Here is a 15,509-nt window from a genome sequence, read left to right as displayed (position 1 = left end):
ATCATTTTACAGGCCTTATAAATTCTGTAAATAGCTTTACTATTTCACATTATTCAGAAGAATCATTCAGACCCAAAGCTCTGGGGAACTTATTCAATTTAATTTACAGAATACAAAACTAATGGGGTGAAGTTCCTTCTTAGTGATAACCTGATAATGACTGCTTTTCTCCATAATCAATGTCTCCCAAAAAAAACTGTCAGAAATCACAAATTTCAAAATCAGATTCTAGTAATTTCTTTGGTGGCTTCTTAGTAGTAGAGAGTATACTTAGTAGTATATTCTCCTGTTTGTTTGGAGAATGTTCTAACTTCTGTGTCATATATATTCCCACAAAAGGATCAGAAATGTGCAACAAAACATCAGATTTTCATTATTCATTCATTCCCATTCTCAACTTTTCCCCCTTTGATTTTCTATCCTTCCTTACCTTTCTGGAAGGCAATGATTCATGCTGGATTACAGTTCCATGGATATCGGAATTCTTCTGCTACTTTGACCCAGTGGCTATTCTTCAGACAAAAACCTGGACAGTTATTATCTGTAAGCTATTTGACTGTGCAGGTTAGTCATAGTTGAACCCTCACCTGACAGCCACAGATTGCTGAACTTCCTGCAGGAATCACTTGACAGATCAACGCAGCGGGAATAGGACTGTTTCTTCCCCGTCTCTCAAAGCCCATGGAGAATAAAGCCCCCACTGCTGCCCCAGATCCTCAAATACTTAAATTACTTGCTAGAATCCTGTCTGGATTTAACTTTATAAGTCCTTTCTCTCACATGAAAGAGAAATGTATTCAACTGAATTGCCAAATATATTTAAATATTATGAAGTAACTTATACAAGAAACACATCAGGTTAGAATCAAGGCATGGTTACAGCACAGGAGGCCATTCAACCACTGTATCTGTGCAAGAGCAATTTAGCTAGTCCCACTTCCTGCCCCTTTCCCTGTAGCCCTACAATTGTTTTCCCTTCAGGTGCTTATCCAATTCCCTTTTGAAGCCAAGTATTATAGTGTTAAAAACAAACAATACAGTAATTTTGTTCAGCTGAACTGGCAGGATGGACCCCACTCATTTATCCGTCACTTTGCAGCTTTCTATATTTTACTAAAACTAATCTATTGAAGGTAGACCTTTGGTTATAAATCAATAATAAACTTTTGACTGGCCCAAGTACCACTAAGCTTGAGATTAACCTTTAAAAATCCACTACAGGCATGAAAACTGTGGAGTGGGAAAAAAATTCTTTCATGTTTTGCGCTCAAACTGGTGGTCACTGGCACAGTGAAAGGAGATCTTTCAAGCAGATTACCTTTCTGCTGAAAAGTGAGGGCTGTGGGCAGTGCTCCCACTTCATGTCCAGTTCTGGGCACCACACTTTAGGAAGGATGTGAAGGCACTTAGAGGATGCAGAGAAGATTCATGAGAATGCTTCCAGGGTTGAGGAGCTTCACTTATGTATATAAATTGGAGAAGTTGGACTGTTTTCCTTGGACAAGAGATGGCTGAGAGGTGATTTGATCGAGGTATTCAAAATCATGAGGAGTCTGGACAGAGTAGGTAGGGAGAAACTGTTCCTATTGGTAGAAGGATCGAGAACGAGAAGGCACAGATTTAAGGTAATTGGCAAAAAAAAGCAACGGCGACATGAGGAAAAACTCTTTCACACAGCAATCGGTTAGGATCTGGAATGCACTGCCTGAGATCGTGATGAAGGTAAGCATTCAAGAGGGAACTGGATTGTTATCTGAAAAGGAAGAATGTGCAGGACTATGGGAAAACGACGGGGGAGTGACACTAGGTGAATTGCTCCTTCAGAGAGCCAGTGCAGACACGACAGGCTGAATGGTCTCCTTCTGTGCGAGAACCATTCTACGATTCTATAATAACACTGGAGAGCTCACTCTAACCAGACATAAACCTTTGGAAGGAAGGACTTATGAAAAAGTAATAGGCATCACTTTGTAACATTAGGATTATGTTGTAATGCAGATAAACACACCTCCACTTTAGGCCTGATGGTATTTCACAGAACTATGACTGAATTGTACAGTAAAAGTGATTACAAGTAGCTTTGTCACAGATTGATAATAGGACAAATTACTTTAAAATTTTTAATATCGCACAAATATTTACCCATGTTTATAGGAAATGGGCTTGTATTTTAAGAGGATAACATGAAACTAAACATTACTCATATATAAAAAAAATCATTCAATAAAAATTGTTTCATGAATATTGATTCAATTCAGGACATTATCTTGGTACAATGTTACAGCCAAATTCTAGCATTTTAAAATACGTGCAACTGTGACACTAAAATATCACAGTGCAAAGCTGTGAAATTAATTCACTTTGTTTTTGTAACATTTTAAATTTTGCTTTAAAAACTTATGAAATGTTATGTAACAAATTCCAGCAAACATGACAGTTTCAACTGAATCAGTAAAGATCAAGAAATTTTCACAAAACACTGTTTACAAGAATATTGTTTAGTCCAGTGTGCGATTATCTCAATACCAACTACAAATAAGCACCCAACCACATCTAATGTTGCTGGCCTCCTTTCTACTCTTCTCTAGCCTAAACACTGACAAAGGGGAGAACTGCACAAACCAAAGATCGCAACCCATGAGGGCAGAACCAAGATTGTAGAGTTGGAGGAGGTTTCTGTGCAAAAACAGATTATGTATCTCCATAGAGACCTTATGGCACAGGCGTCCATTTGGCCCATCGAGTCAATGCTGGCTGTCTGTACAGCAATCCAGTCAGTCCCATTCCCTCGTTCTATCCCCATAGCCCTGCAAGTTTATTTCCCTCAAATCCTTTTGCAATCATTAATCATCTCCACTTTCATCACCCTTGTAGGGAGAGAGGGAGAAGGGAGTGCATTGGAGGTAGGAGAGGTGGAGGAGAGGAAGGGGAAGAGCATGAAGATTGATTCTCTAACAAAGGAAGCAGGTAGAGATGAAGATGAAAACAAGAAATGCTGGAAATACTCAGCAGGTCTGGCAGCACCTATGGAGAAAGAAGCAGAGTTAATGTTTCAGGTCAGTGGCCCTTCATCGGAACTGGCAAATATTAGAAATGTAATAGGTTTTAAGCAAGTAAAGTGGGGGTGGGGCAAGAGACAACAAAAGAGAAGATGTTGATAGGACAAGGTAACAGAGAATAACTGAGCAGAAGGTCATGGAGCAAAGGAAAATGGTATGTTAATGGTGTGGTGAAAGACAAAGCGTTAGCACAGAGAGGGTGTTAATTGACAGAAAATGAACAGCCCTGGCACCAAGCACAAACATGAAAAAAAAAGTGGGTAGGTGCAGTAGAAACAAACTAAAATAAAATGAATAAAATATAAAAAAAGAAAAAATAACTAAAAATAAAAATAAAAAGGGGGGCCCTGAATAGCACCACCTTCTGAGCCAGAGCATTCCTAAATGACCACTGTAATTAAAAAATAAAAAATGGTCATGCTCTGAAATTATTGAACTCAATGTTCAGTCCAGCAGGCCTTTGCTCCATGACCTTCTGGTCAGTTATTCTCTGTGACTTTGTCCTATCAACACTTCCTCTTTTGTTATCTCTTGTCCCACCCCCGCTTTACTTGCTTAAAACCTATTACATTTCTAATATTTGACAGTTCTGATGAAGGATCACTGACCTGAAATGTTAACTCTGCTCTCTCCCCACAGATACTGCCAGACCTGCTGAGTATTTCCAGCATTTTTTGTTTTTAGTTCAGATTTCCAGCATCTGCAGCATTTTGCTTTTATATTAGAGATGAAGAAGATTCTTGGAATAGAAAGCTAAGGGGTGAAGATCCTCAGTTAAATTCCTTCGACATTATTATTTCAGGATCCAACTCCTCCTTCCATTGTCAAGGACCTAAGGGAGCGATGTTGCTTGGGCTCATCAGGGGCAGAGAAGTGCATCTGCTTTTATTCTTCAAGCCTTCATTTTCCTATTTATTGGGTTGCGTGGGGAGGAAGAGACAGAACTAGGTCAGTGTATATTAGAATCATACTGGCATATTTGTGGGAGTAACATTATATATATTGTGGTGTACATCAGCTTGACGATGATTTGATTTCTTGAAATTAGCAGTTCAAACTAAAATAAATTAAAACTATATTCATTCAAAATAGAATGTGTTTGAGTTTCTCAGTGGTCAATACTGGTTCTAGATAGAACACTAAATAGTAACGTTTAGATGTCAATTTAAAGCAGACCAACAGTGCACTAAATTGGTGTGCCACATAGTAGCAGAGTTAGTATACTGGTTCTTGGTCATTACTTCTCACAAAACAAGCCTTCGATCTCAAAACATTGGGATGCCTGCTGCTTCCACACACACACAAAAATTCAGTGCTAGAGCCACCCACATCACTTTTGCATACCTCATGGTAACTGATAATAGTACAAAATATGAGGCAAGAATCCATCAACCATTTTGTCGAAGATTGTGATTAGTGCAGGATTACCAACTGATAGAAAGAATTTTTTTTTTCTTTTAGACTTGTAGGCATTAACAAGTGCAACAATTCAAATTATCACTAACCTTTATCATTCCTGGTGGTGGCTTCTCATAGCTATTACAAATAAACAAAAATAAATTACAATAATTTAAAGACTTCACAAACATGAAATATTCAACAGTAATACTATACATGAACTTCCTATCCTTTATTGAATAAGGATACATACTACAAATTTGGTGTTGGTAGGAAGTGGAAACCAATGTTAAAAAGCATCATAAATTGGGTGCCAAGGCACAAACTGACTCCCAAATGAAATTGAGCGAGACACCCTCCTCCAGGGAGATTGAACTAGACTGATACCAAATGAAGTGGAGCAACCACAAATTTTGTGTTAGCTGTTTAAATTCAAAAGTGTTCGCCTTCTACCAAGGGTTTGGGACACCACAATGACACAATGTTATCTCTACCATTTCCAAGGTTACTGATGCTGGCCGATGACACATCTGCATTAATCTAATCAACTTTTACCATTACAAATGCCTAGATCCTTATTTATAAATGGAAACTGTCTATGCAAACTTGTGCGCTGTAATACAACCCTCCGCCATCCCTCCTGGGTGGATGTTGCAAAGCCACAAGAGAATGAGTGCAATGACAGTGACAAATTTACATAGGCAGTTTCCATTATAAATGTGGATGTATGAATTTACAACTGAAGTAAATATAAAAATAAGGACAGCATTTGTCACTGTAAAATGAGAACTGAACTACATTTACGAACCCTGATCCTTTCTCTGCTTCAGAGTGTGGAGCACAGAGTGATCTGAGAGTGCTTCGTAAACTGAGTACTAAGTCAGGGGTTTGATGCAAGTAGGATCTCTCTGGTAAGTATTTCTCAAGCTGTAATTTAGATTAATAGTTAGAATTTGACTTAGAATTTTAAAACTGTAAAAGAAATTGCAAGCTATTTAAGATACCTAGTTAACAGAAACTGCCTAGCAGTGGCAGTTAACTGTCAATCAACTGAAAGTGGAGAGAGAAGCAGAGTTAACGTTCTGATGAAAGGTCACAGAGCTGAAACATTAACTCTGCTTCTCTCTCCACTGATGCTGCCAGACCCGCTGAGTATTTCCAGCACTTTCTGTTTTTATTTCAGATTTCCAGCACCCACAGTATTTTTCCATTAATCAACTGAAAGTGGTTGTCTGAATACATGTTAATTACTTAGCAGTTGTAACTTGGGTGTGAGTCATAACCTCTCTATATAAAAGTAGACAGTGTTTGCTACTGCACAGAGTGTGGAGCACAGAGTAATATGGGAACAGAGTGCATCATAAACTGAGTGTTAAGTCGGGAATTTGGTGCAGAGGCAGGAGCTGGTGTTGCCTTTTATTCTTTTTGTTTTATCTTCAGTAGCAGTGCGTGTTTTTCTTTCGTCTCCAAGCTAGGAGACAGTAACTTGCTATTACTTTAGTTAACTAGTTACTAATTTAGTAAAGTAATCAAATAAATAAATAAGGTTAGACAGACATGGCAGGGGAAGGCAGTGTGCCATGACTGTCACATATGAGTTTGTGGAATGCACTGCAGTCCCGGACAACCATATCTGTGATGCCTGCAGCTTGAGCAACTTCTGCTCAGAGTTGCTGAGCTGGAGTCTAAGCTGCAGACATTGTGGGGCATCAGGGAAGGGGAAGCGTTACCTTTACACTTTGTTCCAAGAGGCAGTCACGCCCTTTAGGTTAAGTAGCACTTAGGTCAATGGTTAGGGATAGGAGGGTGTGACTGAGAATCAGGCAGGTATGGGAACCAGCATGTTGTACATAGCAGCATACGAATTAGGAGCAGGAGTAGGCCACTCGGTCCTTCGAGCCTGCTTCGCCATTCAATAAGTTCATGGCTGCACTGATTACTCCACATTTCCACCTATCCTCGATAACCTTCCACCCCCTTGCTTATCAAGAATCTATCTACCTCTGCCTTAAAAATATTCAAAGACTCTGCTTCCACCGCCTTTTGAGGAAAAGAATTCCAAAGACTCATGACCGTCTGAGAGAAAAAAGTTCTCCTCATCTCTGTCTTAAATGGGCGACCCCCTATTTTTAAACAGTGACCCCTAGTTCTAGATTCTCTCATAAGGGGAAACATCCTTTCCGCATCCACCTTGTCAAGACCCCGCAGGATCTTATTTGTGATGGAAGATCCTCAGCCCTTGACTTTGACCAACAGGTACGAGGTACTTACTAACTGCGTGGGTGACAACAAGGACTGCAGGGTGAATGAACAAACTGACCAGGGCACCATGGTGCAGGACGCCATTCAAGTGGAGGGGGGGGGGGGAATGAAAAGGAATGTGGTAGTGATGGGGATACGGTTTCCTGCAGCTGCAGGAGTTCCAAAGGTTGTGTAACTGGCCCAGTGCCAGGGCTAAGGACATCTCCTTCTGGCTGGTGACAAACTTGGAGGGAGAGGATCCAGATGTTGTGGTCCGCGTAGGAACCAATGACATTGGTAGAACTAGGAATGACGTTCTGCTGAGAGTGTTTTGAGGAGTTAAGGTCCAAATTAAAATGCAAAACCTCAAAGGTAATATTCTCAAGATTGTTAGCTGAGCCACATGTCAATTGGCATAGGGTCAAGTAGATTAGAGAATTTAATATGGCTGAAACACTGGTGTGGAAAGAAGAAATTTCAATTCATGGGGCACTGACACCACCACTTGGGAAAGAGAACTGTTCTGTTGGGGCGAGCTCCACTTAAACCGGGCTGGGACATGTGTCTTCGCGAATCGTATAACGAAGGCTATGGATAGGGCTTTAAAATAAAGCCCTGTTGGGGGGGGGGGGGGGGGGGGTAGGGTTCAGATGAAGGGAGATTTAGAAATCTAAAGAGAAAAGTCGAAACAATATAACAGTGTGGCGATAAATATTCCAAGTTCCACAGCATTTCAAAAAAGACAGACAGAATGGAAAAGGAGGAGTAGCCCTAATAGTAAAGGATGACATAAGGACAGTAGTGAGAAAGGATATGGGTCTGAAGATCAGGAAGTAGAATCAGTATGGTTGTAGATTAGGAATAGCAAGGGTCAGAAAACACCGGTGGAAGTAGGTTATAGGTCTCTTAACAGTAGTTATATCGTTGGACTGAGCATTAAGAAATAAATAATTGAAGCTTGTAACAAAGGCAATAGAATAATCATGGGGGACGTTAATCTTCATATAGACTGGCCAAAAATCAAATTGGCATAGGTAGTCTGGAAGATGAGCTTATAGAATGCTTTCCTGACAGTTTCCTAGAACATATTATGGAACCAACTAGGGATCAAGCTATTTTATATCTAATATTATGCAATGAGGTAGGGTTAATTAGTAATCTCATAGTAAAAGATCTGCTGAGAAAAAGTGATCATAATACAATCGAATTCCATATCAAGTTTGAAAGTAACATATTCCAGTTCCAAACACGAATCTTAAACGTAAACAAAGCATATTACATAAATTTGAGGGGAGAGCTGGCTAAGGTTCATTGGATAAATAAACTAAAAGGTATGGCAGTAAATAAACAGTGGGAAACATTTAAAGAAATAATTCAAAATGTTCAACAAAAATACGTTCAGTTAAAAAACAAAAACTCAATGACAAAAATCCATCCCTGGCTTAATAGGGAAGTTAAGGATAGTATTAGATTAAAAGAGGCTTATAATATTGCAAAGAAAGTAGTAACCAGCAAAGGACGACCAAAAAGTTGATAAAAAGCAAATAAACAGAATGAGAGTAAGTTAGCCAGGACCATAAAAATAGATTATAAGACCGGTTATAAATATATATAATGAGTAGCTAAATTAAACTTTGGTCCCTTACAGGCAGAGACAGGAGAAATTATCATGGGGAAATAAGGAGATGGCAGAGACGTTGAATGTTTTGTCTGTTTTCAATGTAGAGGACACAAATTACATACCAGAAATAGAGGATAACCAAGGGGTTAATAAGAGTGAAGGTAATTATTATCAGCAGAGAAGTAGCATTGGAGAAACTAAATGGACGAAAGGCTGATAAATCCCAGACACGATGGCCTACATCCTTGGGTTCTAAAAGAGGTAGCTGCAGAGATAGTGGATGTGCTGGTTATGATTTTCCAAAATTCCCTAGATTCTAGAACAGCCCCAGTGGATTGGAAATTAGCAAACGTAACACCGCTGCTCAAGAAAGGAGAGAGAGAGAAAACAGGAAACTACAGGCCAATTAGTTTGACAGTCATCGGGAAAATGCTAGAATTTATTATTAAGGAAGTCTTAACAACATACTTGGAAAATCATAGTATAATGAGACAAAGTCAACATGGTTTTACAAAAGGGAAATCATGTTTGACAAATTTATTAAGAATATTTCGAGGATGTAACTAGTAGGGTAGATAAAAAGGAACCAATAAATGTAGTATACTTGGATTTCCAAAAGGAATTCAATAAAGTGCCACACAAAAGGTTAACATGGAAGATAAGGACTCATGGAATTGGGGTAATATATTAGCATGGATACAGGATTGGTTAATGGACAAGAAACAAAGAGTAGGGATAAATGGCAGGCTGCAACTCATGGACTGCCGCAAGGATCAGTGCTGGGGCTTCAGCTGTTTACAAACTACATTAATGACTTAAACCAAGAGACCAAGAGTAATGTATCCAAGATTTCTGACTATACAAAGCTAAGTTGGAATGTAAGCAGTGAGGAGGACACAAAGAGGCTGCAAAGAGATATAGGCTGGTTATGTGAGTGGGCAACAAGGTGGTAGATAGAATATAATGCAAGGAATGAGATTATTCACTTTGGTAATAATAGAAAAGCAGATTTTTTTTAAAATTTGTAAATGTTGATGTTCAGAGGGAGTTGGGTATACTCATACAAGGAACACAGAAAGATAGCATGCAGGTACAGCAAGCAATTAGGAAGGCAAACGGCATGCTGGCCTTTATTGCAAGGCAATTGGAGTACAAGAATAAACATGTTTTGTTACAATTGCACAGTGCCTTGATGAGACCACACCTGCAATTTTGGTCTCCATATCCATGGAAGGATATACTTGCCTTGGAGGTGGTGCAGCGAAGGTTCACTAGATTGGTTCCTGGCATGAGAGGGTTGTCCTATGATGAGAGGCTGAGTAAATTGGGCCTACATTCTCAAGTTCAGAAGAATGAGGGGTGATCTCATTGAAACATACAGGATTCTGAAAGGGCTTGACAGGGTAGACACAGAGGTTGTTTCCCCAGGCTAGGGAATTTAGAACATGGGGGCACAGTCTCAAGATAATGGGCCAATCATTTAGAGTCATAGAGTTATACAGCACAGAAACAGGCCCTTCGGCCCATCGTGTCCATGCCGGCCATCAAGCACCTATCTATTCTCATCCCATTTTCTAGCACTTGGCCTGTAGCCTTGAATACTATGGTGTTTCAAGTGCTCATCTAAATACTTAAATGTTGTGAAGGTTCCTGCCTCTACTACCCCTTCAGGCAGTGTGTTCCAGATTCCAAACACCCTCTGGGTGAAAAAATATTTCCTCAAATCCCCTCTAAACCTCCTGCCCCTTCCCTTAAATCTATGCCCCCTGGTTATTGACACCTCTGCGAAGGGAAAAATTTTCTTCCTATCTACCCTATCTATGCCCCTCATAATTTTGTATACCCCAAGCAGGTCCCCCCTCAGCCTTCTTTGCTCCAAGGAAAACAACCCTAGCCTATCCAGTGTCTCTTCAAAGCTGAAATGCTCCAGCCCAAGCAACATCCTGGTTTATTTTTTTAGTTTAGTTTAGTTTAGAGATACAGCACTGAAACAGGCCCTTCGGCCCACCGAGTCTGTGCCGACCATCAACCACCCAGTTATACTAATCCTACACTAATCCCGTATTCCTACCACATCCCCACCTGTCCCTATATTTCCCTACCACCTACCTATACTAGGGGCAATTTATAATGGCCAATTTACCTACCAACCTGCAAGTCTTTTGGCTTGTGGGAGGAAACCGGAGCACCCGGAGAAAACCCACACAGACACAGGGAGAACTTGCAAACTCCACACAGGCAGTACCCAGAATTGAACCCGGGTCGCTGGAGCTGTGAGGCTGCGGTGCTAACCACTGCACCACTGTGCCGCCTCTGCACCCTCTCCAGTGCAATCACATCCTTCCTATAGTGTGGCGACCAGAACTGTACACACTACTCCAGCTGTGGCCTAACTAGCATTTTATACAACTCCATCATAACCTCCCTGCTCTTATATTCTATGCCTCGGCTAATAAAGGCAAGTATCCCATATGCTTTCCGAACCACCTTATCTACCTGTGCGACTGCCTTCAGTGATCTATGGACAGGTATACCAAGCTCCCTCTGACCCTCTGTACTTCCTAGGGTTCTACCATCCATTGTATATTCCCTTGCCTTGTTAGTCCTCCCAAAATGCATCACCTCACACTTCTCAGGATAAAATTCCATTTGCTACTGCTCTGCCCATCTTACCAGCCCATCTATATCATCCTATAATCTCTGATCATACCTCCTATATTCACGTCTAAATCATTAATGTACACTACAAACAGAAAGGGTCCCACCGATACAGCATCGGTACAGCACCGATCACTGCAGTACACCACTGGCTTCCAATCGCAAAAACAACCCTCGACTGTCACCCTCTGCCTCCTGCCACTAAGCCAATTTTGGATTCAATTTGCCAAATTGTCCTGGATCCCATGGGCTCTTACCTTCTTAAGCAATCTCCCATGCGGGATCTTATCAAAAGCCTTACTGAAATCCATGTAGACTACATCAATTGCTTTAGCCTCATCTTCAGATCTAGTTACCTCCTTGAAAAATTCAATCAAGTTTGTTAGTCATGATCTCCCCCTGACAAACTATGCTGACTATCCTTGATTAATCCCTGCCTCTCCAAGTGGAGATTAATCCTGTCCCTCAGAACTTAGAGTCATAAGAGTCTTTTTCCAATAGTTTCCCTACCTCTGATGTTAGACTCATCAGCCTGTAATTACCTGGTTTATACCTGCTACCCTTCTTGAATAATGGTACCACATTCGCTGTTCTCCAGTCCTCTGGTACCTCTCCTGTGGCCAGAGAGGTTTGAAAATTTGTGTCAGAACCCCTGCTATCTCCTCCCTTGCCTCACATAAGAGCCTGGGATACATCTCATCTGGGCCTGGGGATTTACCCACTTTTAAGCCCGCCTCCCTTTAAATGCTAATTTGTTCAAGTATATCACAATCCCCCTCCCTGATCTCTACACCTACATTGTCCTTCTCCATAGTGAACACAGATGAAAAGTAATCATTTAAAACCTCACCTACGTCCTCCAGCTCCACACAAAGATTGCCACTTTGGTCCCTAATAGGCCCTACTCTTTCCCTGGGTATCCTCTTGCCCTTAATATACTTACAAAATTGGGATTTTCCTATATTTTGCCCAGCAGTGTTTTTTCATGCCCCCTCTTCGCTCTAATTATTTTTTTTTAAGTACCCCCCCATACTTTCTATACTCCTCTAGGGCCTCTGCTGTTTTCAGCCCTCTGAATCTGCCGTAAGCCTCCTTTTTTTCCCCCTTATGAATGAGATGAGAAGAAATTTCTTCACTCAAAGGGTTGTGCATCTCTGGAATTCTTTACCCCAGAGGTTGTGAATGTTCTATTGCTGAACATATTTAAGGCTGAGATAAAACAGATTTTTTGATCTCTCAGGGAATCAAGGGATGTGTGGTGTGAGCGGGAAAACGAAGCTGAGACAAAAGATCAGCCATGATCATATGAATGGCGGAGCAGGCTCAAGGGGCCGTATGGTCTACTCCTGCTCCTATTTATGTTCTTATATTTACCTGATTACTACAATTGGTCTTTACTTGCTGTGTGCATATTTAACAATCTGGAGGAGAGTCCATGAACATCCCCATGCTCAACTATGGTAGTGCCAAGCAGTTATGTGCAAAAGACGAAGCAAATGTGCTTACAAATGTCTTCAGCCAAAAGTGCCAGGATCCAACTTGGTCTCCTCCAAAGTCCCACCTATAATAGATTTAGCCAATTCAGTTCACGCCACGTGACATTAAGAAGTGGCCAAATGCACTGTATACACAGAGAAAGCTGTGATCCTTGACAAAATCTCAACTGTAATAAACATCTCTGCACCAAATCTAGCTGTCCCTAGCCAAGGTATCCTAGTTCTGGCATCTACCCAACAATGTGAAAATAGGCTAAGGGTGTCCCATCCACAAAAAGCAGGACAAATCTTACTTCATCTATTACTGTCCTATTAACCTCCTCCTAATTACTGTGAATCCTGTAAATGAAGGACACCAAGAAACATGTATCTGGTGTCCTTTGCCTTTCACAATCTCAGATCCCAAAGCGTTTACAACCAATGAAGTACTTTTGAAGTGTAGTCACTGTTGTACTGTGGGAAACACAGCTGTCAATTTGCATACAGCAAGCTCTCACAAACAGCAACATGATAAAGATCAGATAATCTGTTTGAATGATGTTGACTGATGGACAAATATGGCCAGGACACCAGTGAGAATACCCATGCTCTTCTTTGGAAAAGTGCTGTGGGATCTTTTAAATCCAACCGAGAGAGCAGATGAGACCTCGATTTAACAGATCATCCTAGAGACAACACCTCTATCACTGCAGCTCTCCCTCAGTAATTATACTTGAGTGTCAGCCTAGATTTTGGTGCTTATATCTCTGGAGTGGGTCTTGAACCCATAGCCTTTTGATTTAGAAGCAAGAGCTTCATTTTATGTACAATAAACCAGACTAGCAAAATATCCCAGGATTTGCTGCATCTACTGCAGCATTTTTTTGCCTTATCTGGTATCATGTCTAATTCTGGAGCCCTGCTAATGGGATGTGATTTCAGTTCTATTTACCGTCAATTGGGCATCCCAGTTCATGGACATCCTGGGATCTGCTACACTGGCAATGTGCACTGGACAAGGTGTTCACCCCCACTCCCTGCTTGAGCCCCACCCTCCAGATTCCTAGTCCCCTTCTCCTTCACTCCCAAGACTCCATTCCGCAGTCCTCATTTCCCTCAGCTTCAATTCTCCATCTCTTCCCCTGCCCCTGAGCCTCAATTTCCCAGTCTCCATCTCTTCCCACCCCGAATTTCAGACTCACTGGATAGGACTCCACGGCAACTCGCAAGAAGCTCAACACCAGTCAGGATCTTTTGATTGGTGTTCACCACTTTTATTACCAGTGTTCTGTAGCTGTAGAGCATTGATTTACAGGATCCACTGGATCACTCTTCAAAATTACTTGGACAGCATGTCCCAGCCCTGTGAACTCTACATCCAAGGAGAACCGGAGAAGCAAGATTATAAGAACACCATGACCTTCAAATTCCCTTCCGCCATACACAATCCTAACTGGGACATAGATCGCGGATCCTTCATTATCACTATTAAAATCCTGGAATTCCCCATTTAACAGCATTGTGGCAGCACAAAGGTGGCAACAGTTCAAGGATAAGCTCCCCTACCTCTTTTTCAGGACAAGTATGGATGGACAATGAATGCAGCTTGCCAGTGTTGCCCAAATTTAAAGAATAAATAAAAACAAGTATTAAACTTCCTAAAATTTAGCAGAACTAAGGGCTGGAATATATTTGTAGCAAGCTGGGATTGTAGAATTAGATTGATTTGCAGAGGCTTAATTTTTCTTTATTATGGAGCAGATCTTTCTTTTCATCTTCTGTGTCCATTATGTACAGGATTTCATCTGACTTTTCAGACACAAGACTTCCAGCCCTAGCTCACAGAAGGCAGATGCATGGCCTCTACTAGGCAGTCACCCCAGACTGGGACAGTGACTTGCTGTAGCAGGCCTTGGGCATGTGCCACAGCAAAAGCATGAAGCAACTGTCAGGCTTTTTCCGTAATGGGATGCAACCTGTGCATGCCCAATTTGAGTGTGCTTGCACAAACAAATTCAAACAGTTAACATCATTTATCTCGAGGGCGGAGGGAAGATAGCATGGGACAGCTTTTAACATATTACTTGAAGTGGATAGTATGTATTGTAATTCTTCATATGTGACTCAGTGAACATATAGTCCACAACAAAGAAGCAAATGAAAGGGACTTGCATTTATATAGAGCATTTTATAACTTCAGGACATCCCAAAGGGCTTTACAGCCAATTAAGTATTTTTAAGCACAGCCACTGTAGTAATGTAGGAAATGCAGCAGCCAATATACACACGCAGTTCCACAAACAGCAGATAAAAGAACAAAGTGATTCCTGACAACGCAGTCGGCCACTGGCGTCATCAGACTGCGCCAAGGTGCGCACATGCGCAGATGGTCACCTACTCTCTGCGCGTGCGCTGCGTTCTGACTTGCCAGGACTGGTTAGCGCATGCGCCGATGACGTCATCGCGTGACGTGTGCATCTTCGGGCAACACGCCTGGTCGGCCTCTGCGCACGCGCTTTATGCTTACAGCAATGTAACGCTAACGGTTATTCACCCATGTGCCAAGCTCCGCTCCCCCCCACGCCCCCGCTGCTCTCTCTGGCTGCTCTACTACCCCGCCCCCTTGCTGCTCTCTCTGGCCGTTCCGCTCCCCGCCTTGCTGCTCTCTCTGGCCGCTCCGTTCCCCCCCTCACTGCTCTCTCCGGCCACTCCGCTCTATCAGCCGCTCCCCCACCCCCCCCCCCCCCGTCATGGAGCAGTCTGAAATAAAAACATGACCTCTTGGTCAGCTATGTGGCCTTGTCCAAACTACACCTTCTCCTTTGTTATCTCTTGCACCACCCCCAGCTCACTTGCTTATAACCATTGACATTTCTAATATTTGCTAGTTCCGAAGAAGGGTCACTGACCCGAAACGTTAACTCTGCTTCTCTTTCCACAGATACAGCCATAAAAGAAATGGCCAGATAATCTGTTTTAGTGATCAATGCAAGCCAGGAAAAAGATTTCTCCGGTTCTTGTTCAAAACAGCGCCACAAAATATTTTATGTTCATCTG

At 41.7% G+C, this 15,509-nt stretch overlaps 1 protein-coding gene across 2 annotated transcripts in view; it reads right to left on the bottom strand.

Moving 5' to 3' along the window:
• Window positions 1-15,509, bottom strand: part of rp9 (RP9 pre-mRNA splicing factor) — a 42,262-nt gene that overhangs the window by 25,324 nt on the left and 1,429 nt on the right. The window contains exons 2-3 of one of the 2 annotated variants that reach the window (XM_068056571.1): window positions 4,565-4,595; window positions 3,668-3,967 (exon numbers count right to left, since the gene is read on the bottom strand). In XM_068056571.1, coding sequence (XP_067912672.1) covers window positions 3,668-3,730 — 63 coding nt within the window. In that variant the 5' untranslated portion in view covers window positions 3,731-3,967; window positions 4,565-4,595. The remainder of the gene's footprint in view (window positions 1-3,667; window positions 3,968-4,564; window positions 4,596-15,509) is intronic. The other variant, XM_068056562.1, reaches the window with a different exon arrangement.

This window comes from Heterodontus francisci, chromosome 2, assembly GCF_036365525.1.
Source record: "Heterodontus francisci isolate sHetFra1 chromosome 2, sHetFra1.hap1, whole genome shotgun sequence".
In the NCBI taxonomy this organism is placed as follows: domain Eukaryota; kingdom Metazoa; phylum Chordata; class Chondrichthyes; order Heterodontiformes; family Heterodontidae; genus Heterodontus; species Heterodontus francisci.
This window is presented reverse-complemented; position numbering and strand designations above follow the sequence as displayed.